Source organism: Temnothorax curvispinosus, unplaced genomic scaffold (genome assembly GCF_003070985.1).
Source record: "Temnothorax curvispinosus isolate PA1 unplaced genomic scaffold, ASM307098v1 QBEX01004104.1, whole genome shotgun sequence".
Lineage (NCBI taxonomy): Eukaryota > Metazoa > Arthropoda > Insecta > Hymenoptera > Formicidae > Temnothorax > Temnothorax curvispinosus.
Window position 1 is genome coordinate 207,900 of NW_020213884.1, and position 24,275 is coordinate 232,174.

At 33.6% G+C, this 24,275-nt stretch overlaps 1 protein-coding gene across 9 annotated transcripts in view; it reads left to right on the forward strand.

Moving 5' to 3' along the window:
- Positions 1–24,275, forward strand: part of LOC112453171 (potassium voltage-gated channel protein Shal) — a 193,360-nt gene that overhangs the window by 154,930 nt on the left and 14,155 nt on the right. The window contains exons 5-6 of one of the 9 annotated variants that reach the window (XM_025013766.1): positions 3,229–3,279; positions 22,644–22,884. The exons of 2 other annotated variants lie outside the window; for them this stretch is intronic. In XM_025013766.1, coding sequence (XP_024869534.1) covers positions 3,229–3,279; positions 22,644–22,784 — 192 coding nt within the window. In that variant the 3' untranslated portion in view covers positions 22,785–22,884. Of the gene's footprint in view, positions 1–3,228; positions 3,280–7,813; positions 7,937–8,905; positions 8,990–22,643; positions 22,885–24,275 lie in introns of those variants that run through there. 6 more of the 9 variants (XM_025013765.1, XM_025013771.1, XM_025013770.1 and 3 more) reach the window with 6 other exon arrangements.

Here is a 24,275-nt window from a genome sequence, read left to right on the forward strand (position 1 = left end):
GTTGTTTACAATAAAATTTGGGTAATTATGCAGTTTAGGGGAAGCACCTCCGATGACCTTGACCTTGACATATGTTGTCAAGGTCACTCTCCTGAGTGACCTTCAGAAGGTTTTAGCCGTCGCTCGTATTTTATTAAAAAGTTATTAACAAAAAAAAGTTTGGCGACCTCACCGATTTCAATGACCTTGATATATGTTGTCAAGGTCATGACCCCGAGTGACCTTCAGAAGGTTTCAGCCGTCGCTCGCTATTCGTTAAAAAGTTATTAACAAAAAAAGTTTGGAAAATATAGCATATGGTGCATATATAGGTTAGTTAACGCGCTTTAAACATTTAAATACTTTTAAAGCACGTCAACTAACCTATGTAGGTTAGTAATCAACGATTTACTGTTTTAAATGTTGTGTTTTGGTAAAGCAGCGACTTTTTCGCGAAATAAAGTATTCTCTGCTTTAAAGAAAAACGTAAAATATTAGTCGTTTATGCCTCTCAGTACTTAAAATAACTGCTATATTATCGAAACTTTTTTTGTTTATAACTTTTTAATAAAAAACGAGCGACGGCTAAAACCTTCTGAAGGTCACTCAGGAGGGTGACTTTGACAACATATGTCAAGGTCAAGGTCATCGGAGGTGCTTCCCCTAAACTGCATAATTACCTATATATATATATATGTCAATCTTGTATTGAAATTGATATCCGGTCTGTGTCAATAATATTTCTTAGTAGAATTAGAACGATGTTGAGTATTCTCTGTGTCTATACGCGCGTTTCAAGGCATTAATATAAACTTCTACTGTTCTTGTGTACTTTGAGTCGATTAATCAAGACGGACAGCAGCAATCAGGTTGATAATTAACCGCATCCGAGTCTATTAACGCCAACAATAAGCAGCCGCATTATGCCTTGGTCGTCCGCTATGAGAAATGCGCTCCGTTGCATGACGTAAAATATCGATTCCGTAATTCCGACCTGTGTCATTTACATTGAGCTTTACGTGATTACGGGCAATAACAAATGGTTAGCAACGAAATGCATTCTATATTATTTTAGTTTACGTGAAACTTTGATTTTCAGAAGTATGTATATATACATAATTTGATGGTTTTAAGAATAGAAATTATAGTTAAACATTAGTCGTTGCACAATGAAAAACCATAATTTATTTTGATAGTATCTTAAGTTAAAATTTAATTTTTTTTTTATTAAAACAGCTGATTGTCGAAACTAATGTTGTTATAGAAAGATGTTAACAACTAGGAGAAATCATTATTAAAATGGTTCTGATAATTTTCAAACATAAAAAATGTTATTGTATAAAATGTATGAAGAGATACTATTTAATAGATTTTGAAAACTTGCAGCAACAATTTGTATAAAACTCCATCTTTCAAAAGATACTTTTATTCTTATGTCGTTCTTTTATTATCCTATTTTTATTCTTTTATTGTCTTTTTCTGAAGATTAGAAAACATATATCTTGAGATCTCAACCTATCACTATATCTCAGCTATCTTCTTTTGTAAACAGGATTGATTACCTTTTTGATTTGCCAACAGTTGTAATAAATGTTGGAAGAATTGCATAGCATATGCATTGGAGTTAAGTACACGTCATCTGCAAAACACAATATATGTTAGCTTTAAATAGAGCTGTCTTATTATACAACTAGTATACTTGAGAGAAACGTCTTTTGACGTAAAAAGTTTCAGTTATTCTACATCTTTTATGAATGTTGCTGTTTAAAATGTTCAAAGCGCTATGATAAATTTAAACTCGGTAGGCGTCATTCAGCATATGAGTATGAGTATATACATAACGAAAGAGTGTAAGATTCGAAAGACGCCTCGTGTGTCTTTACACGAGTGCTTTGCAACGCAAATTGGTCTTACACGTGCCACACGAGGCGTTATACATAAGCATGTAGAAAGTTGCATGTGAGTTCATAAATCATTGAGTCATATAAAATATTAATATGTTGTTACAATCTTAATTCAAAAGAGATGTTATTGATACAGTTGAACATTTTTTAAAGCTATTTTTGGGAATTATATTTATGCAATTTTAGAATATTTGAAAATGTAGAGGGCTTTATTTAATTATTCTTTCTCTTTAGGTAGTAATGCTATGTATAGAACAAAGTAGAATTTATTAGGAACTTTTATAATTTTTTAAGTGCCAGAAATATCACGTTTAAAAATACAATAAATTTATAATTATTTTAATTTTTAATGTACGCTTATATAACGCAAAGGATTTGGAACTCTTTGGTATACCTATACATTTTTTTGTAACCTTTTACATGAAAACTATGATATTTCGTGACCTTTCCAAAGCGTAAATAGAGATCATAGAAACATAATAAATACAATATTATTGTTAAAAACAATTATTAATTACGCAATTTTTTGTTTTAATTTTTTAATTAAAATAGTAACATATATTATTATCTACTTTTTTGACACTTTATATTACCATGTAAAAGAGTATGTAATATTATATATGAATGAGTGGAAATAAATTATATATTATTTCATATAATTTTACATATTTTTTTTAAATGCAATTAATTGAAATATAAACAAGCCTAAAGAAATCAATAAAAATAGTAATAAAATTTAAAGAGACTCTGTAGAAAACAAGTCATTTATAATAAAAAGAAGACTCAACTTTTGAAGATTTGAATTTTTAAAACTTTTATACAGTTCAAAAGGAGGGGATTTTATCTGAAGCGAATCCAGATCTTCATGAAAATTTCTTGTGTTCGCGGACATGGGAATTCAATTAAGCTTCTCTCGCGAAAGTTCGTCCCGTACAAACACATCACCGGTCTCCTCCGAAAAGTGAAGAACCTCGAGAAAAAGTCGGCAAAAAGTTTGACACGGCTGATTTGCCGGTCTTCAACGTCAGTGACGTTTTATCGTGACGTTGTAATATCGGTAACGGTATAGTCATCAACGCGTAACGGGTTTTCGATCCCTTAATCCGCGCAATTAATCACGATCAGCCGCGGGGGCGACTTATCGCTTTTTATGAAGACATTCAGAAGTTAATAGATCGTATCACGAAAGGTCCGCGCATTAATATTTATAATTTTCCACTTCCGTACCGTCTAAAAAGTCATCAGGACGTCGCGCGCGGACGTCGGCGATGACGTCGCGTCGGATTAACCGGCGCATTATGCACGCTATAATGTAACACGAGTTGCTTTTATGAATAATGCATAGCCGAAGGAACAGCGGGAGCCTGTAGTGGAGCACCCACTTCAGATCAGCCAGGCAAGACAAAATTGAATCTTAAGTGTATGTTCTAAAAAGCTCCGTCAATCCACTACTCGTCGTCGACCCAGTAACGAGCACCGCCTTTTTTATCTTTATCCCCCGGCAGACTCTATTACTATTAATTGTTAACCGTGTGACGACAGTACTTAGCGCGCTCGATTGAGTATTTTTAATTCAATATCGTACTTTACTCGAAAACTCTTCAATGATTTATCAATTAATAGATTGCATAGATTATTTTAATTTGAAAATGACGTTTCTATATATATATATATATATATATATATATATATATATATATATATATTTAATAATATATGCAACGTGACACATGATACATGTTAAATTTGAAATTTATTGAAAGAATTCTGTATATTTAGCAGCATGAAAACCTGGGGCTCTAAGTAAATTGACACAGATCGACAAAGACTAATTAGAATAAATAAAGAGATATAGATGATTGATATCGGTAATGAGAATTAATATGGAATAAATAAAAAGATACAATTAAATGTTTTGGGCTGTTCTTCCGAAAACATCCGTGCTCCGAATTAGGTGAAACTTTGTGAATAGGTTCCTTTTAGATAAAAAATATATATGTACATATACCAAAAGAATTTGTTGCGACTTCAAAGTTTAGCAACTTTTTTAACATTTTTAACTTGCTGCCTCCGCGCATACATTTTCCACGCGAAACGAGGTGCCACATGGGTTTACCACTTTCCACGCGTGGAAAGCCCACGCATGTATTTTGAAGGCACACTATGTGTCCAGTTTAATAATAATGGAGCCCCCCCCGCAGGGGGGCGGAACCTACTGCCTCCACGCATACACTTTCCACGCGAAACGAGGTGCCACATGGATTTACAACTTTCCACGCGTGGAAAGCCCACGCATGTATTTTGAAGGCACACTATGTGTCTAGTTTAACAATAGTGGAGCCCCCCCGCAGGGGGGCGGAACCTACTGCCTCCACGCATACACTTTTCACGCGAGACGAGTTGTCACATGGGTTTACAACGTTTCTGATTCTCTGAAGTTTCGCCAATGATGTTTATGTTATAACTTTGACGGGTATGACTTTATGGTTGTTTACATTACTTGAGAGCTGTTTTGGTTTGTAATATACTGAGTTAGTTCGCTCGTAATATACTGAGTTAATTCGAAAAAATATTTAAAAAGTTGCTAAACTTTGGAGTCGCAAATAATTCTTTCGGTATATGTCTTTTTTATCTAAAAGGAACCTTATATTTACAAAGTTTGACCTAAATCTGGAGCACGGACGTTTTTGGAAGTTTCGCCAAATGTTGATTTCATTAGACTTGAGAAATTTAAATTATAATATATTGAAATTTTTAAAATAAAATAATTATGTTCAGGAATTTAGAAAACTGAAAGTGTGAAAAATTATAAATTAAGATACATTAATAATTTCATAAATCAGAATATAAAGTGTAGGATTAAAATGCTCATTGTTGTAAATTATTTTGGTATTATTAGTTAATTTTATAAGAGGTATTGACTCATTCTAGTAAGAATGACTTTGTTTTGACTGGCATCTGTCACGAGATTAATTAATTCAAGTGCTATCTTATTATTTGAAGCTGCGTCGAAATTACGGGAAGCGCCGTTAGATCCGCTCGGTTGAAAATACTCGCTCGAGCGTGCCGAATTTCTTCCCCAACGTACCAATTACATGTCACTTAATTTATATGCAACACATGTAAAGCGCGTAATGTATGATTACGGTCCCGAATTTACTCACGTTGTCGTGCGAGCAGTCGCTAGCCTGTACATAACATCGTACCAAATATCTCTGGCCGTGTAATTGCATGTCCAATCACAGAATTGTTATTATTTCGCATAAACCGCGTCAAAGATCGTATATTTATATGCGCGTTAAATATTTCGCTTCATTTCTATCTCGAGTATTTCTAGCTACAAGTATATTAGAGATTGCATTAGATATAATATACCGGTTATACAGATCGTCGCAAAGTTGCAAATATTTTTAAGAAACATTTTTTCTTTATTACAACGTGTAAATTTTTTTTTTAATTTTGCGCCTCCAATTATTTTTTTATGCGTCAGAAATTTTTCGAACTTAATCAGTCACGCACACTAATTTTATACATCTATAGAGAATGTTTTCCACGATACACTATACTTCCTGCAGTTTATTATTTAAACGATCAATTCATCATTGTAGTCTCGGTTTATTTTTTTTTGCAAAAATCGACCGCTTGCTCACTCGTCTAACACAGATTTTGCGACATTCTGTATAATCGCCTTGTGTATATAACTACTGATGTATATACTTTGTATCGTCTATATCAACCGCTTCTTTCCGGTCCGAAATCTTATCCCGTCACAGTGAGCAAGATTAATTGCGTATTATTCGTTATCCGCGTCGAGCCGCGTCGATTCCAGCCGGCCGGATGATTAATCGATGTGGAAATCGAGCGCTTCCCACTTCGTTAATAACTTGGTAAAGATTCTCCGCCGCGTCTGTCCGAGTTACGATTTTGCCGTCAATTCGCATTGATTAATTGGTGTCCAACAGGTACGCTGATCGCCTGTAAACACTACCGGGAGCACCACGTTACGATTGTCTCGATTGTTCGTCACGAAAAGTTCGCATGACGCAAATTGTCAGCGGTCATCCCGATCATCGTCGCGATGTGAAACTAGTAGTGTCAAAATTTACAAAAAATACACTTAAAATCATTTTCTAAAAAAAGACACTGGTGACGTTTGGATAAACACGAACTAAATTGTATCTTCTATTATTTTTTTTTCTTATGACCGCAACGGTTTTGTTTCTAACAAATGTTTTCCAATGTAAACTTGTTTCTCTGTATGTGCAACATTCATGTTTCCAGTTACTGTTATTGTTACGTTTTGGAAACATTTAATAATTTTATAAATATTGGAAACTATTTTCCTAAAATATGTAATGCATTTCAAAAATAATTACTAATGTGCATCGTGATTGTTTTCTCCAAGCGCGATTAATTCGCTGAAAATCAAACCATGTTTGGTGAAGCAGACAACAATTGACATGTGTATATATATCTAATACGATTGTTTGTGTATCTTGTATCATGAACATGTCGATACATTTGTGAAATGTCCTGTAGAGAGTTTCTTCCTATTGTAAGGTAAGAACTAATAATGTACAGATCGTCTCTTTCTTTAATTCCCGACTTCGTTTTATCTTTCGTTGGCCGTTTTCGTATTTTTGTCGTTGGTGGCACAAGATGTATCGTTCGAAACATGCACTTTTCTGATTTCCAGAGCACTTTATATAAATGTGTGTATTAATTTATATGTGCGTAATTATTAATTAATGTTTCTTATAGTTCTTCCATAGACAATCTCGATTCTCGAGTTTTGCAATAAAATCTAATTTCCCGAAAATTATTGAGAAAACATATGCGAACGTGTGATCTTATTCTCTCGCGTTTGGAACACTCGTTATCACGGTAACAATTTGACGGGAAATAATTGCGCCGAAAATTGCATTGCCCGCGGGGTCTCATTAGTTTTCCGCTTCGCCGATTCCCGCGCGCGCAAAACGCGAGCGCGGATTCGCTTAAATGCGAAATCGTCGCACGCACGCCTCCGCGCGTGCATTCGAATTGTTTGATGTTCGAGGGAATGTGACGCATCGACGTTTGTAAGTTAATTCGTTTTCGTCGGTGATGCGCGCAGTATGCGCGTCACTTCGTCAATTTGTAGGCTTTCCCCCCGAGGTTATTGGATCGGTCGAAACGCCATGAAGCTCATCGATTTTTACGGTCGGTAGTACGGTATATATTTCTTCAAAAATCGCTGAAATCGGATTTTATACGCGCGTTCGAAAGGTTGAGCAAGGAAAACGAGGGGATCGTGAAATATTAAAATATCACTTTTTGCGTATATACTGATGAGTTTATAAAATACGTATATATCGTGATTTATTTAAATAAGTATAAGTTAGTTCAATGCAGTTTGTGCTTTGTATTACTACTAGGAAATTGTTAATTAGGAAACAGAAATTGCGATAAGTATAGGAGTTAATTTTTCTAGCATTATGAGCGAAAAAGGGTTTTCTATCTCAAGTAGAAATAAGCTTTAAATGATATACTTGCAATTATTTGCTGCTAATTAGGGAATCTACATTAAAAATGTATTTTACCAGGAAATAACAATTAAAATGAACAAATCGAAGGCATCACGTGTAATAGTATACGATAACAGTATCATAAATTAATTCAATGTACTAAAAGAGTGTCATTGCTTTTTGACTAAATAAAAGTTGCTCGTATGAAAGACTAACGAGTAACAATTTCAAAGGCGTAGCGTTGTAGAAAAGAACAATGGCGCGGTAGATCTCTATTAGTGCTTCATTTCCACATCCATCCACACACACACGTACATCGATCGCGCGAGTAGTATGGAAGTTTAGGAGGAGGTCCGTAGAAAAGCATTAGCATAGGCGTACCTAGCGTGCAACAATGTAGTGTGTGCTTGTGGTTGTGGATTTCAGCAGGCGTACAGTCAGTACATCCCGGCTACAAGGGCCCAAGTGTCCGGGGCCCAGGGTGGGCAGACGGGGGTCGCCATGGATGGCACTTACCTCGTCGAAGCCTCGTTCTGAAAAAGTCTCCCCTCGCGCACTGTAAAAATGACACCGTAAAAATCGAACCGGACCGAATAAAGAAAACAAAACAAAAAAAATACATAGCGAATACAAAAAAGTAATAAGTGAAAACACGACACCGCTGTGTGTCGCACGACGCATGAGCGATTACAGTAAACTGTCGAGAATTGCATTAGAGTATGCATGCGTGTCGGCAAAACAGTATAAATAATGTGTAAAACGCGCTAGAAATTCAGAGCTTTGCGAACGAGAACTGAGACACGCTCGACGTAAAGCAGATGCAATTTAGAGTTTAACCAAAGTGAAGGTAAAAAAGATTTATGTATTATATAAATACATTTTTCTCTCCGACACAGAGAGAGAAGGGAGAGAGAACGAGAGAGAAAGGAAGCGGCGGATACGTACGAGTAATCGGGCGAGAAATTGAATAAGAGGGAGAGAAACAGTATGAGAGAGATATATATCATATATATATATGTATATAGAGCAAAAATAAAAAATACGTATATATCTGTATCTCTCTCGACCTCGCCGATCGTTCGCGATCTAAGAAAATTAACCGCAAAAAAAAATCCACAAATAACACAAGCAAAGACACACACAGTCGCGCGAAATCCACAAAGTCAATCAATCAAATTCTTCTATTTCATCATTTCCGTGCCATCACCGACCCCCTACGACGTCGACGACGACGACGACGACGGCGACGACGACAACACGACGACGGATCATGACGCTGCCGTTTGGACCCGTCGACAACGATCGGCGCGCTGCCTCATCATCCTTCATCATCCTCTTCATCATCGTCCTCCGGAACACGGTGGGCGAAACCGCCATCGATGACAACGACGACGACGAAAACTTCGACGATCATGAAAAAAAAACAACAAAAAAATATACGAAATTTGTGGCGACGAATAACGTGATGGATAACGGCATTAATGCCTGATCGATCGATTGAAAAATCATGTCAATCAGAGCCTGTCCTATCAACTTACCTCGAACGAGAGCAAGGACAGAGTGGTGCTCATATACGGCGACCGTATACAGGTGCGAAAAAAGGTAAAAAAACCATGTTTGACCAACAATTGTAAAAAAAAAACGATGATAATGATAATGCTGATGACGATGAGGCTGATAAGATATCATACGTATATGTGGTAGAGTTTATGTGTGATGTATCAAGTGTCTGGATTCGCGCGCTTCCCTCCGTGCTCTGCTGTGACGTGAAGAACGTATCAGGATCCCCTCAGCTAACCCCATCCCTCGCAGTGCTCGATAATGCTTTTAAGAGTGATCAATCTCTAGATTGGCTTCCTCGGTGTCCGCTTTCACCCTCGAAAAAAAAAAAGAATCCTCTTTGCTTGCTGCGCTTATTTAGAGGTTTTGCATCCCTTGGAAGCTCATCGATATATATGAGGCTGTGCATATATACATATATACTACTTAGTGTGCAATTTGCTTCTTGTGGTTATGGATGTATGGCTGTCTTGCTTTCAAAAAGATGGTTGGACGCTTTTAGGAATATGCCAGAATTTTAACGATGGCTTTCCTGCGCTAATTTTGTTTCGAATATTTTACTTGATATTTATAGACGACTTTTTATAATTTTCAATCTTTTTAGTATTTTCAAATATATATATGAATAAGAATAAATGTGATGATTTTTTCACATATTTTTATTACTTTTTTGTTATATTTTTAAAATTACAAATGTATATAATTTGTATACTTAATTTGTTATCACACATTGATATATTTTTATTTGACAAACATTGATTTACAATTTTCTTAATGCATAAATTACGCAAGTTGCAACAAAACTTTCTCAAATTTGCGTTTAAGAACATTTTCTACTTTAATGTCGTTTTACAGAAGAATGTGCTTAATAAGAAATGTAATGGAAGTGCGAATTAATTATCGTAAATCTTTCGGTTGGTTCTCGAAATAGCTTGCTTAATTATTTTTTTTACATACTGGCAATTGACGATATTTTTCTTTTCTGTCGTTTTTTTATTAAATCTTTTTTATCATCGCAAAACTGGCAAAGTTTTTTATGAGATAACATTTATCAGCGAGGAAAATTCAGGAAGAATTTATTTCTCTTCCTCGCCGGTGAAGAGAAACCCTACGAAGTACTTTTTTACCTATTTGTGCAATTTGCTATGTTTCTAGTTTATTAATTATAGTTTTTTACGAATAGTAAATGCATACAAATAAAATATAAAAAAATGACTTAACTATCTCAAACAAACATATTATTTTATAAATAAAGAAGTCATACATTAGGTAATATAAACTGTTATTATTTGTTTAATTTAATTGTTTTCTATAATTTTATTTATATTGTGACAATAATATATATTTACGATTTAATTCTCTTGTTTCCGATAAAAAAATATGTGCCTAACAAGTCATTGCCTTTAAATTAATTATAACAATTTTGTGTTTTGCAATTAAATTGGAACCAAATATTTTGTATAATTTAGTATATTTATTTTGTAATTTATTTAATATAATATCAATCAAGTTTGAGCTAGATTTTTCTGATTATATGCACAAAATATAAACAGTTTAAATTACGGATATAAATACTAAATTTAAACATTGATAAATATATTGCTGGAAATATTACAATATAACATTTTTTATTTAATAGATAATAAAAAAATAGGTATCTATTTTAAAATTTCCAATAAATTTCTCTATCGTATTTTCCACTTTTTGGATCATATAAATTTAAATCATATGATCCAAAATTGAAAAATACGATAGAAATATATCAGAAATGATAGAATGGATATTTTTTTTTATTATTGGTTTATATCTGAATGTTATGGATAGAAATCTCTATTTGTTTATGAATAAAACGTATTCTGAGTTTATCGAGCCTCCTCAGAATTTTTGAAGTTCCGAGACAAGATTTTGTTTTCTGAAAGTAGGATACTAGCCTACTGCCCAACATCTCTTTGGAGGGGTCAGTTTCCTCTCCAAATGCAGAGTTGTCATGGCGAGATACTCTCGGTGTCTTTAGCCGGATTTGAACTCGGAATTTCGGCACACTAGAGCAGCGCACATCCTTCTGCGCTACTATCGCCACGTTTCTTAGTTATAAACAACAAAAATAAGGCTGTATGTAAAAATTTTTCTGAAGACATTTTATATGTAGTATACTTTATATAATCTAGAAAAACATATATAATTTTGTCTAGACAAAATAGCGATAGTTTATGAGTGAGTATATATGGAAAAGTAAAAACTAAAAACCACAGTGGTGTAAGTCAAATTTTTAAAAATATACAATTTATATATTGTACAGATTGCATCTATGCACGCGAAAAAAAATTTTTAAAAATTTGACTTACACCATTATGACTTTTACCCTTTCATATACAAAAATTAACTTATTAATGTATTAAGAAATATAAAATAGACATAGCGCGATAAAACAATTAATTGCTAAAGAAAAATGTAATAGATGCAAGTTTTCATAAAAGCACTTATATAATATTTACAATTTCAATCAGAAGTGTTTTTCATCATACCTAATATGTATGTTTCTAAGTCATCAATATCGAAAATTACTTGTTAAAAATTGTACAGAAATATCCGTGATAGGTGCCTAGATCGATTTCCGAAAATAGAAAAGAATAAGACAGAAGACTCATCATAAATTTTATAAATATTATTTAATTGCTAAAGAACTGCAAAAGAACTTTTTTAATTGCTCACATGTACTAACTTTTACTTTTATAAACATATGAAAAAATTAGAGCTTTATTTTAAATGTTTATCTATTTAACATAATTATAACAAAAATTTCTTCTTGTCTTGTTACTTTGACTTTTCTGTGATCTTTTAATAATACAACTATAATCACACATACATTTACAATGTATCAACCTATAGTTGACTAGGACTTCTACATTAATTTGTCTATATAACTCTGTCTATATTTGGAAAGAGTAATTCTAAAAATATGGTGCTGCTGATCATTCTGTTTGTGTTTATTCTAAATGCTGCTTCTCACTAAAAACGCAAAGTTATTTTTGTTTAAGGTGATCCTAAAGCCGTGATTCTAGCCGGTTTTTTTCTTAGCACTAATCTTTTAATTGGCTTTATAGAAATGCAAAATTTTTGTCTAGAATTAAAGTACGCATCAAAATCTAGGTCATGGTGGTCGAATTTATATCGAAAACGAAAAAAAATTAATATTTTTGGTTATACGTGACGACCACCACATATAAATTCGACCACCATGACCTAGATTTTGATGCGTACTTTAATTCTAGACAAGAATTTTGCATTTCTATAAAGCCAATTAAAAGATTAATGCTAAAAAAAAAAACCGAAAAAAACCGGCTAGGATCACGGCTTTAGGATCACCTTAATATTTATTACAGACATAGTTATCGTTTGTTTTAAATATTGCTTTTCTCAACAATTTTACTCATTTTTATATATATACTATTAAATATATTTATGATTTAATTATTACTATCGACATAATGGGAAATAAATGTAAAAAATATAGTATTTCTTTCACGTTTTTTCCTTTTTAAAAATATTCTTACATTCTTATATTTAATTAAATTAGAGCACGTTACACAATTCACTTTTCACATATCTCAAATTTTAAAAATAAATTTTAGAAATAATATTTAAATATACCACAATGAGTAAATGAATTGTACATACAAATATTAGACGTAATTAAATCAAGTATGACCAAAATAAATAAATAAATAAATATGATAAGCGTGTGTCGTGTTCAGACCTAAATTAAAAAAAAACAATATTTGTTTTAACCAACAAATTCATTAAATTGACTTAACTGGCGACGAATATAAATCATCGTTCTGACAATTCGACCATTGGTTTTGGTCAGATTAATCGTCAAGACATTTCGACCATGGGTTTTGATCTTTTTAAAAAGGAGGATTAATCTGACCAAAACCAATGGTCGAATTGTCAGGGACGATTAATATTCGTCATCAGTTAAGTCGATTTAGTGAATTTGTTGGTTAATCATCACTGGTAATATACCACCTATCTTTGTTGTTTATTATTTGTTTTCATTATTTTATTATATTCTGAGATTTAGTAACGTCAAGTTTTTTTGCATTAAATATTTTTTAATTTTAATTGAATATTATATACACTTAAAATTTAAATATCTTCTATTATCCTGGTAGGTTTAAAAGTGTTTAATTTTTTAAAACGTTTATCATATTTTCTCTTTTTATTTGCAATTTCCTGATTTCAACACTTTTTTGGAAAAACATTAAAAAATTTTTTTAAATTATGAAATGTTAAGTAACACTTATTATTCATTGAAACATTCTTCTTATAGAAATCAATACCATTTATGTTACCATGCACAATTATTTTATATTTTTGATTAGATATATTAAAACAATTTTCAATTGTACAACAGTTTCTTGTATCTGCACGCACACTTGGCGACTTTTTTAAATATATTTTTTTAAAGGTGGTTTTTTAATGATTTTGTATTTTACGTGAAAAGTGCACTCATTGCAATTATTAATCCAAAGAAATATCGGGGAGCTATCGCATCGTTAGTTTCTGATGAAATCTATATTTCAGCATTGGAATTAGGGCGCTTTACTGTCCTCGTAAAGCGCGCGTAAAATTTCGCTAATCTGATCTTGTTGGTGAATACCAAAATTAATGACAGACATTAGCGCTATGATGCGCCGACCTTGCACTTTTTTTTTCTTTACAGCATAACGTTTCATCACCATGCAATCTCTGCGGTCCCCTGCGATCTACAATATCCTTGTCGCACTTCTCCTTTTGTTTAAACTTCGAGCACAAAATAGGAGTTGGTCGAACGAGAAGGGCCGTAAAGGAAAAATTGCGCTGTTTTTTTTTTCAAAATCACCCTCGGATTATATTTTCTGCTTTCAGCCGTTGGTTTGCTCATTCTTTTTGTGAAATTTGTCTGCTTAGATAAAATTTTCCCGTTTACACTTTTTTGCAAAAAAAAGAAAAATTGAATACCATTAGCGTAAAAATCGCGTGTTACATTCTTTAAAACTGTTTTTCAAACAGTTCCTTACATTTTTGAAAATATGACTTCTTAAGTGTGTAACTTCTTGTAAGCACATACATCAATTTTCTGAAACTGGGGCAACATTAATCATTTTGTGATTTTGAAGTAGTGCATCACCGCAGAAAGTCATTCTACTATCGTTAATAATGCTTTTATAGTTCTTTGATGTATGATAAATTAAATTCGATTTTGCTTAATTAAAACTCTATTAATATTTTATGGAAATTAGATAAAAAACAACATTTTGTACTTTTATTTCTTTTATATTCTTTAAGTTATAAAAATTATATTTTTTCATCAAAAAAAGATTAACTTTAAATTAATCAAAAAAAATAAAAATAATCGTGCAAAACCTGAAATAATTTTTTATGCAACGCTATGTGTTTCCTATTTGCTTTTAAACTGCAAAATAATGTTATTTCTAGTTTCGAGATACTGATATTTTCTGACAGATAAATTTAAATTTGTTTGCATCCTCACTCCCTCGTGAACTCTTCGTACTTTTTTTTTAGCTAAACAGAAATGTGGAAGGCAAAAAATTTAGGAGAAGCGGGAAGTTAAGGTATATAAAGGTTCGTAAAGAAAGACATACAACAGCTACGGAATAGGCCGTTAGTTTTTCTTGTGTTTCTCTTCTCTTTTCTTTTCTGCAGTTTCATGACTTACTTCGAGACGATTTAAAGGCATCGGCGATTGTGTGAAATAGAAGTTCCGCGTCTCTTTCGAGATTTTACGGCCTAAAAAATACCTTTGTTTTGTCGAACGCTCACTTTTTTCTCTTTTACGTTTCTGCCACACATTTTACACGTGCGACACGAAAATATTTTTTTAAATGTTTCGTAAACGCGATAGAGAACTGTTGTTACGCGACTTGTCGTATCTCTGTTTTGTCTGTTTAATATTTTAGGAATAAAATGCTTTACGAATGCGATTGATTCAACGTGACGAATGTTTTGGTGCTGCATATATTTTATAAAACCGTACTTTTAATATTACTTAACGAAAGTGGTAATATGTAGATAATTAATTAAGAATTGTATTTAGAAAAGAAAAAATTGTCATAAGTTTTACGACTATAACGCACGTAATTTGTTGAATTAAAGTTATATATTTTAAACGTTACGTAACGCAAGTACAGTTAAACAAACGAGTTTGCCTTACTTGCGTCGTTGTTGATTTAATTTAAAATAATTAGAGATTATGCAGATGATCAAAGTAGTCAGTGATTATCAAAAACTGCGTATTTTGCTATTCAGGTTGCAAAAATGTTTGTTCAAACGCGTATGTTATGGAAAAAACGACACATTTGCAATTTTAATTAGAATATTGTGGCTGACTTGTAATTCTTTACTGTAAAACGAAAGATAAATAAATCCATTTTGTTTATTTTTTTTAAATAATCGAGACAGCATCGTAGCAAACTTTAGAACAAAAAACCGATTTTCTACATTACCTATACTTTACAATCTTTGTTTATGCTTTTTATATTTATTTTATTTTTATTATAATTTTTATACTTTACGTTATTTACTTATTATTTTTTAATAATTTATTAATTATTTCCTGAATGCATTTATGTACATCTTTAAATATATACTTTACACTTATTTTATTTAAATATACTTCTATATAGAAATATATTTAATTATCTAATAATTTTGTCTAATTTATCACCCTAAAAAAATATTCTATTCATAAGTGGGGAATTTCTCTAAGCATTTTCTCTAAGTAAAAAATCTTACATGAAGCATATTTTTCTTTAAGTAAGACGTACTACTTTATAAAATAGTGGATGAATGAGTTATAATCAAGAGTAAATTCCTTTATAGCAAATTCTACTATAATCTAGACTGTTTTACTTGTAGTGACAAAGATGTGTTACACGCAAAGTGTTAATTAGATTAGATTATGAAAATGACTATCAGAGGCAAATGCTGCGCATTTATTTCAGTCGGATTTACTATCGTTCGCTCTCGCAGCCGTGGTACATTAACCGAATCCTCGTAAAATTCTACTAAATTTCGCATAAACCTGCCAGCGCGTCAATACAGAGAATAAATTTAACCGTAAAAACAGCCTTTACGGCTGTCGTCTAAATCGAATGCATTTAAAGGCGTGACGTAAAGTTTTGCTTAAATGTCTAATGCTTATCTTGCGGATCGACTTGATTAAGCCGTTAACCCGTCTTTTATGATTCTCTCTTTTCGGTAAATCGACACTATTATAAATCTCAAATATCTTGTTTTATATTTTTACTATAAAGACATAAAATAAATCCAAGTAAAATTAAAAGTAAAACTAAGTAAAGTAAAAAATAAATACTAAGTAAAGTAAAAAGTAAATATTGTATATTAATTGATGTAAACAAAGAATTTTACTGTCGACCTTAAAGGATTTACATTTTCTATAAATATTTTAATACAAGATCTTCTAATTTCTAATTCTCTTATAAATTTCTGATTAATACAGTGCTTACTTCTGTGTTTGCTACATAAAGAGCGTTGGCGCAATTATTAAATAATGCACCCAGAAATAACGCGAGTACCTATTCCATTTAGTCGCTTGCATTACGTTTATCGATCGCGCTTTCTGCATTTGCATTTACATGCGATAAATTTGTATCCGGCGGATTATACTCTATTGGTATTACCGCAGATTATGCCCATATCGCAATTGGCTAGCTTGATTATACGGAGTGTCCACAGACTCCACAGTATCAAATTTCCATATGAATAACCCATGTGTACTTTTTATATATGTACATATAAATTTGACAGAACTTATTTCAGAGATTGATTCCAGAAATTGCTTTTTAGGGATAGCTCGTGCGTGAGAGGATTTAGTTCATTAAAATCTATTCAGATTTGTCTCTTAATACTGTCTTTAATCACAAAATTTTCTAAGTCTCTACAGTTCACGCGGATACGTCTATGCCCTACTAGCAAGTCGCATCAGTGTCGAATAATCGTCTCTCTGTCCCTGGCATCTCGCGATAGTTTTCTTCTCTCAGGACTTCGTGTCTTTCAAGAAGTCGGTCGTCACGTCTCGATCGGTTTAACATTAACGTTTATTGTTTGTGTCTTGATTTTAACATTCCCGCTTACCGTTACTTATATTTATGTTTTCCAATCTAACGTTTTTCCCTGTTTTTCGACCTCGTTATATCTTACTTTAGATTCAAGATCTTTCGGCAGTTAAATGTGTGACGATATAATTGCCACAGCTTCTATTTGCATCTTTTTTTTGGTTTTATCGACGCAATAAGCAATTAATTAATTTAATTAATTAAGCATACGCTTAAGAATACGATAAATAATAGTATTAAATATAGTGAAGTTTTGTAGGAAGCTTCGTAATACTTCGCATATTTACCTATTTATAGTTTGCATTTTCGAACATTAAAATGCAAGTCACTTCGTTTCCATATTTCTCGCGGCTTTCCGCTTTCGCGCATGAAGTCAGAGAGATGTCGGTAATTTTTAGTGTTCTTATTTGATCACTTGACCGCGTATGAAGCGGTTATGCGTTTTATCGCGGTTTTATGTAGAAATAATTTCAGTCGGTATTGCGTCGCGTACCTAAAAGATTCATAATGGGGGCACTTCTATGCAAGCTGTTCTGCGTTTTGCTGCTTTAATAAATTCGTTGGGTATTATTAGAAGAATGTGCCTCGAATATCTGTGGACGTTTATATGGCCGTGAGAGAAATAAGAGATGCAAATAGCTTTGTCATAAATTTAATTTTTATTTAAATTATAATATATAATCTTGTTTTCTTTTCAAATGGAAATAATAATTTATTTCGCGTTTAACCTGACGTTTTCGTCCCGTATAGGATTTCGCTAGGATCTTGTTATCATCCAATCATAAGAACGAGAAAAATTACATAATTTAGAACAAAGTTATTTAATTAAAAAATTATTTAATATAATTTGCTATTGCTATATGTTAAATAGTTAAATAATTGATCAGTTAAATTATAGTTGTATAGTGAAATCAATTACAAGAGATTAAATTATAATTATTTATTATACATTTTATCAACTGATGTCAGGTACTTACATGATCGCCACGTGAATTTCTAAGCGAAATAGTGCATCTTTACTACGAGTAAAAAAGTATATAATATGTTACGATCAAGAGATTAAGTTTTTAAAAATAAAAGAAAAAATTTTGAAGATTGTTCATATTGTATATACTTAATGATCTGCGAATATTAGCAATTATTGCTACTAGCTCTACTATTACTAGATGCTTATTTCTCAGGAGAATTCAACGCCTCTCTAGAATTATTGCCTCAGGCTTACACGGGTATTTGGCCCATTCTCGAGCACGCCACTGCATAAGCGTCTCAATTTGATACATCCGCGCGCGACCTCGGGACACGTCGCGATTTAGTGCACTTACGCGTGCGTGCATGTAACTGCAGTGCGGCGTAACGTGGAGCCTCGCGGTGGTGAAGTTATCAGGACTTGCGAAGTAAAGGCATTATTGGACCGGACGCTTTTCCGTCGTGCGATTGCGAGGGATTAATGGTCGCGCACGTGCGACGACGTGTCGCGGAGATCGACCCACGCGCCTTAAACTCGGCTAGAATTTACTGCATTGCAGTTCGCGCGAGTCTAGTTGTCGGCGAGCAAGCAGAGCGATGACGAATTTTCATAGTTTGAGAAATGAAGAGAAATTATTTTGAATTTGTTTAGCACGACGTGTTACAGCGTAGTTATTCCACATTATTTGATATACAAATTGCATGAACGAAATATATACAACGGTATTTGTGAATTTTATATGATTCTATATAATATTCATTGCTTAAGTGAAAAAATAATGTCTTTGTTATTTAACTTCATATGTAACTTCGTTCTTATGTTAAACATATTTTTGAACGGCAGTAAAAAGTTATATGATGTAAATAACAAAAATCTAGGATATGAATAGGGAGGAACATTTCAATATTCAAAAGATATATAAAAATACCCTATACGTCTATACCGCATAGATCTTCACGTGGCACGTGTCGTGTATAGTCTCCTTAATCATTTTTAGCTCGCATCTCTAAAAAAGTATGTATAAAATTGGCATACGGGTCTAAATAAAATATGACATGGATATACGTTGAGCGTTTTAATTCTCTATTTGAGTATTTCTCGGAACACTTTATTTGAGTGTTCCTATTAACAACGATGTAATATATAGATTATATTAAAAAGGTAATATCAAGGATAAAGCTTTCAATAACAATAAATAAACAAACAAAGGCAAATAAGAGCTTATTCGTAACGATGGTCGAGCGACAGTAATAAAACTAAAATTACAATGATAAATAAATTAATATAATAAAGTAAACGTTTCGGTCTTTGGTTTGGACCCTCCTCAGTACATACAAAACAATGGTCAGTAGCTTCGATGCAGCGGTCAAGAAGTAGTACAAAATGCAGTCAATATGTTTGCTCTCCAAATGGTGACTTTGCTGGAGACATTGTTGGTGTAGTAGCAGCTGGCAACTGTGGATAGTTTCTATGTGCAGCAATCTCTGTTAGCATAGCTTTAGCAGCTTCATGTTTCGCATCTTTCTTACAACATATACTGTTAAAAATTAGAGAATAATCCGATTAACATGAGTAAAACACCAGTTTCCATTCTCCAAGAGATGATGGTGAAACAGGGTATGATATGTTTATGAATTGATATATGATGGTGGAGGTCGTCTTATTTTATTTTATTTGTGAATACTTTTACATATCGTGTTACGTGCGACGGACTCAGTGCAACTGGTACAGGTCGTTGTAAGAAATATGCGAAACATGAAGCTGCGCTAAAGCTATGCTAACAGAGATTGCTGCACATAAAAGCTATCCACAGTTGCCAGCTGCTACTACACCAACAATGTTTCCAGCAAAGTCACCATTTGGAGAGCGAACATGTTGACTGCATTTTGTACTACTTCTTGACCACTGCATCGAAGCACCTGACCATCGTTTTGTATGTACTGAGAAGGCTCCAAACCAAGGACTGAAACGTTTACTTTATTATATTAATTTTATTTATTATTGTAATTTTAATTTTATTACTGTCGTCCGACCATCGTTGTGAATGAGCTCTTATTTGCCTTTGTTTGTTTATTTATTAAAAATGTAAGATTAAATATAGAATTGGAGCGTCAATCGTGTATGTCTACGTCATCGCTTAATTCGATATGTATGTCATACAACTTGCATCTATATTATACATTATCTACCTTATTGCAAATTTAAAATAAGACAAGAAGAAATAGGTATATTTTAATATGTAGGATTAATTAACAAAATCAAGCTCTGCTTGATGAGAGAAATCTGCAATTGCAGTTTTGATTGATTTCTACCAGTTCTTAAAAATTGTTTTTACACTTATTATATTTATAAACAATTTATCTTTATACCAGAAACTTACTCTCATGTTTTCTAGAAAATTTTATAGACGCTATGTTTAATATCTCTTAATTTTTTTGATACTAAAATCACACATATATCGATATACGTAAAATTTCTAAACAAAACTTTAATTAATCTTATAAAAATTTCCGAAGATTTTATATAACAGACAAAATAATAACACAAGAATGAATCATGCGGTAATTAATTATATTCCGCTTTATCTTCCTCTAATCGATCGTTATCTCGGTGCATTCATGCCAGCAATTATGAAATCGATTTGCGATTACCGCTAGGCTGCCTTACTACCTAATAGCATAATTAAACGTCTGAGATAAGACCGATCTGCTGTTATTAATCACAAAAGACACAGCGTAGAAAGTCACGCTAGTGTTAAGCGCAACACATTAACTGCGCGATTACTGCAGTAAAGTTCTGCGTGTACGATTAACGCTCGAGAAGGTCATGCTGCCAGGACGAGCTATAAACCCGACTTAGAAACTACGTAAAGTATAACGACTGCTTGTAACTGTTACGCTCTGCGATTATATATCAGGAGTGTTCGATTTATGATCTGCGCTTGTAAGATGTTTAACGCACTTCGCATGCGGCTGATGTGGAAAGCGACTTCGATTCTTCTATCTTGCAAGGCCGACGCCCGCAGGCGTCTCAATTTCTGAAAGATACGACAATTTTTGCCTTGATTATTCTTGCATAAGATGAGCTCAAAGATAAATTACAGTTTTATACGCCAGTTTACTGACATTTGAATAAAACGCGGGCATGATAATTAATAATTAATTACGACTCATAAGTTACGACTCATTTCAGAAATTTATCGCATGTTTAATTTTTATAAAATATAATTCTATACCTCGCACGTGTTCTTTAAATATTATATTCAAAATTAGATTGGAAAAATAATTGAAACGGGGATTGTTAACTATAATTATATGGTCTAATTTTCAAAAACAGCATTCTTATAACTTCAATTCGTGGTTTAATTGGTTCAACTATAGTTTTAACATAAAATATGTATAATACATACATATTTCTTACATGGCCTTTGAAAGTTATTTATTATTAACCATAATTGTTACATTAATTTTAAAAATATAAAATCCACAAAAAAGTTTTAGATAGTCACACATGTTAGCCTATCAATTTATATATTATCAATCTGTAAATGGAATAGTCTACGTTATTTTCGAGCCCAAGAATAATTCCATCTACAATGGCTTAAACTGCGTGTTTGAGTTAAGAAATATATAATGTGCATATATATTGTTACGTACTGAGCAAACATATCTATACATGTATTTTGGTATCAGCGAAGTGTATCTTAATTCTCCGTGCATTGTTTGTTTCCTTCTACCTTCATGTTCTACATTTAATGGAATGTTCTTGTTATTGTTGTCTTGTTATTGTTATTATTACCCTCCTTTACTGTGTTGTCGTTGCTTCGCACCCTGGTTTCCTCTCGACTGTTTCCGCTCGTATCTGCCGCATCGTATATCGCATGTTTCTCTCTATGCACGTGTAAAACTCTTTTTTTCATCCCGCCCTTCTACGCCCTCGTCTCTCAATCTCTCTTCGCTCTTCTCGGGACGGAAATCATCCCGAAACTTTTCCCGAAATCCCCCTCGTCCTCAGGAGATTCACCCGCGTCTTGCTCTCGAGGATCGTTCGAAGTCGATTGTCAATTCATTAATCGCGAAAGTCCATTCCAATCCGTAAATCATCCAAAGATCCTCGAAATCTCTTGTAATGTAAATTCACCCGATCAACATCTCAATTTAGTCACGGCGTCGATGATTATTTTTCTTTCCCGAGGAGGACGAGGAAGGATAGAAGCGAGAGGAAGAGAGGGGAGAGGGAAAGGGTAGACATAATTAATTGCTTAGTCTGGATCTAGAGATTAGATGCTAGAGAACAATTGTGTGAGAGATAGAGTAAAAGCGAAAATGCAAGTGTGAGCGAAAAAGTGTGAGAAAATTGCAAGAGCGAGAGAGAACGAGAAAGAGCGAGAGAGGGAGGGGGGAGAGAGAGAAAGAGAGAGAGGGGGGGAGAGAGAGAGAGAGAGGGGGAGAAAGAGAGAGAGGGTGGAAAGAGAGAGAGAAGGGGGAGAAGGGGGCAAAGTGGGGTGTGAAAAAAATGAAGAGTAGACGAAAAGATAGGACAGCAGAGGGTGAAAATTCAAACGTATCCGAAATGCCACTTGTTCCAGGACCTAAAGAAGCGCGATTCCCACATGTGCGACATGCAGGCCCTACAGCCACTTCCGGCCCCCACCAACACCGCCAACACCGCGCCCGCCATGACTACTTCCGGTGGGCAGCCACCGCTCCCGGTATCGGAGACCGTTTGAATCGCGACGGATCACGAGAACCGATCACGATCGTCCGTGTGCGCGATGCGCTAGCCACGCATTACCACACCACCAACCACCACCACCACTCACCTATAAAACTCACCGCCGTCCTCCTCCACACCTGTGCTCGCTGAACCCGATGAACGAACCACGGCCGACCCACGTTCGAAGCAACGGTGAGCCATCATGACATCATTCACGAAAAATCTTTAAAGGGCGCAGCGCGGACCACCGGAAGTAGTCGTGGATCTTTGTTAGCCCGTGCTGTGCGATTTTCTGTTGATTGTTCTGTATCGCACGTTTCGGAAGTCCCGTAAGTGAACGTATCACGCGTATATGATCGTTTATGATTTATTTATCAAGAACTTGCGTATTATTTTTAATATTTTTGTGTATAGTGTTTATCGTGATGTGATTTTGTAGATTTAGTAATTTAGTTGAAGTGTGTCTTTATTCGGGTAAACTGAACGTATTAATAGAAGAGAATTGATTTCCAAATATTTTTGCATGCTGATACAACACAGTGATAAAAAAGTAAATTTTGATACTAAAATCTCGAATATTTATTTATAATTATCAAAAGTTGTTTATGTTTTGAATATTATTTTGGGAAAATCTATTTTGAAGAGGTTCTTTCTTCATTAGCATTATTTTCCGTGAGATATAATGTTCCGTTTTTGCTCCATATATATGCGTATACGGGGCTTCGGAAATCGAAATTGATCCGTTTCAAATGTACCTCGGGCTATAATATTTGCTGGTACAACTTCATTAAATTATGTGCATTATTATTGCAAGTATGTCGTTGAATTCACAAACCACTAGTTTTGCTTACAAAGTCTATTTGCTTTTACTTCCGGCGATTCACACTACTACCCTCGAATATCGATCGGTTTCTTCGGAAAATTTGATGATTGAGAAATGATGATTGAACTTAATAAAATTACTTCAATCCTGCGATTAGGATTGGAGTTTTAACTTGTTTATTTGAAAAAATTGCTTTCTTTTGCTGAGCAAAGATTTTCTTAAACTTGTTAATCATTTTTTGTTACTTTAACATCACCTCACATCTTTTTAATCAATAATCTAGATATTTTAAAATTTATTAACAAATCCAAAAAAAGACATATTTTCTGTAATCAATAACAATGACGTATGTATATATAAAAACTCCAGAATTCTCGTAAAGAATTTATTTTTGACATCTCGTATTTAGAAGCGTTTTTTTTTTTTTGTCAAAATAGCGAGATTGTGGCGAAGAGCAAACCAGTCGAGTCGTTTGAAGGCAAATTGACGATCGGAGCTAGTCGAGAGGAAAGGTGATTTATGATCGGTCAGCGGGTATAAGACAATTTTCCGAGATTACATTCGCTTCGTTTGCCACCTTGAAATACGGCATGAGGCCGAGATCGGCCGATTCGCGCCGGATGAGCCCTGAGTGCAGGTAATTTTTCCGGATTTGCGTCGGCTTTCCCTGACGCGCGGCCT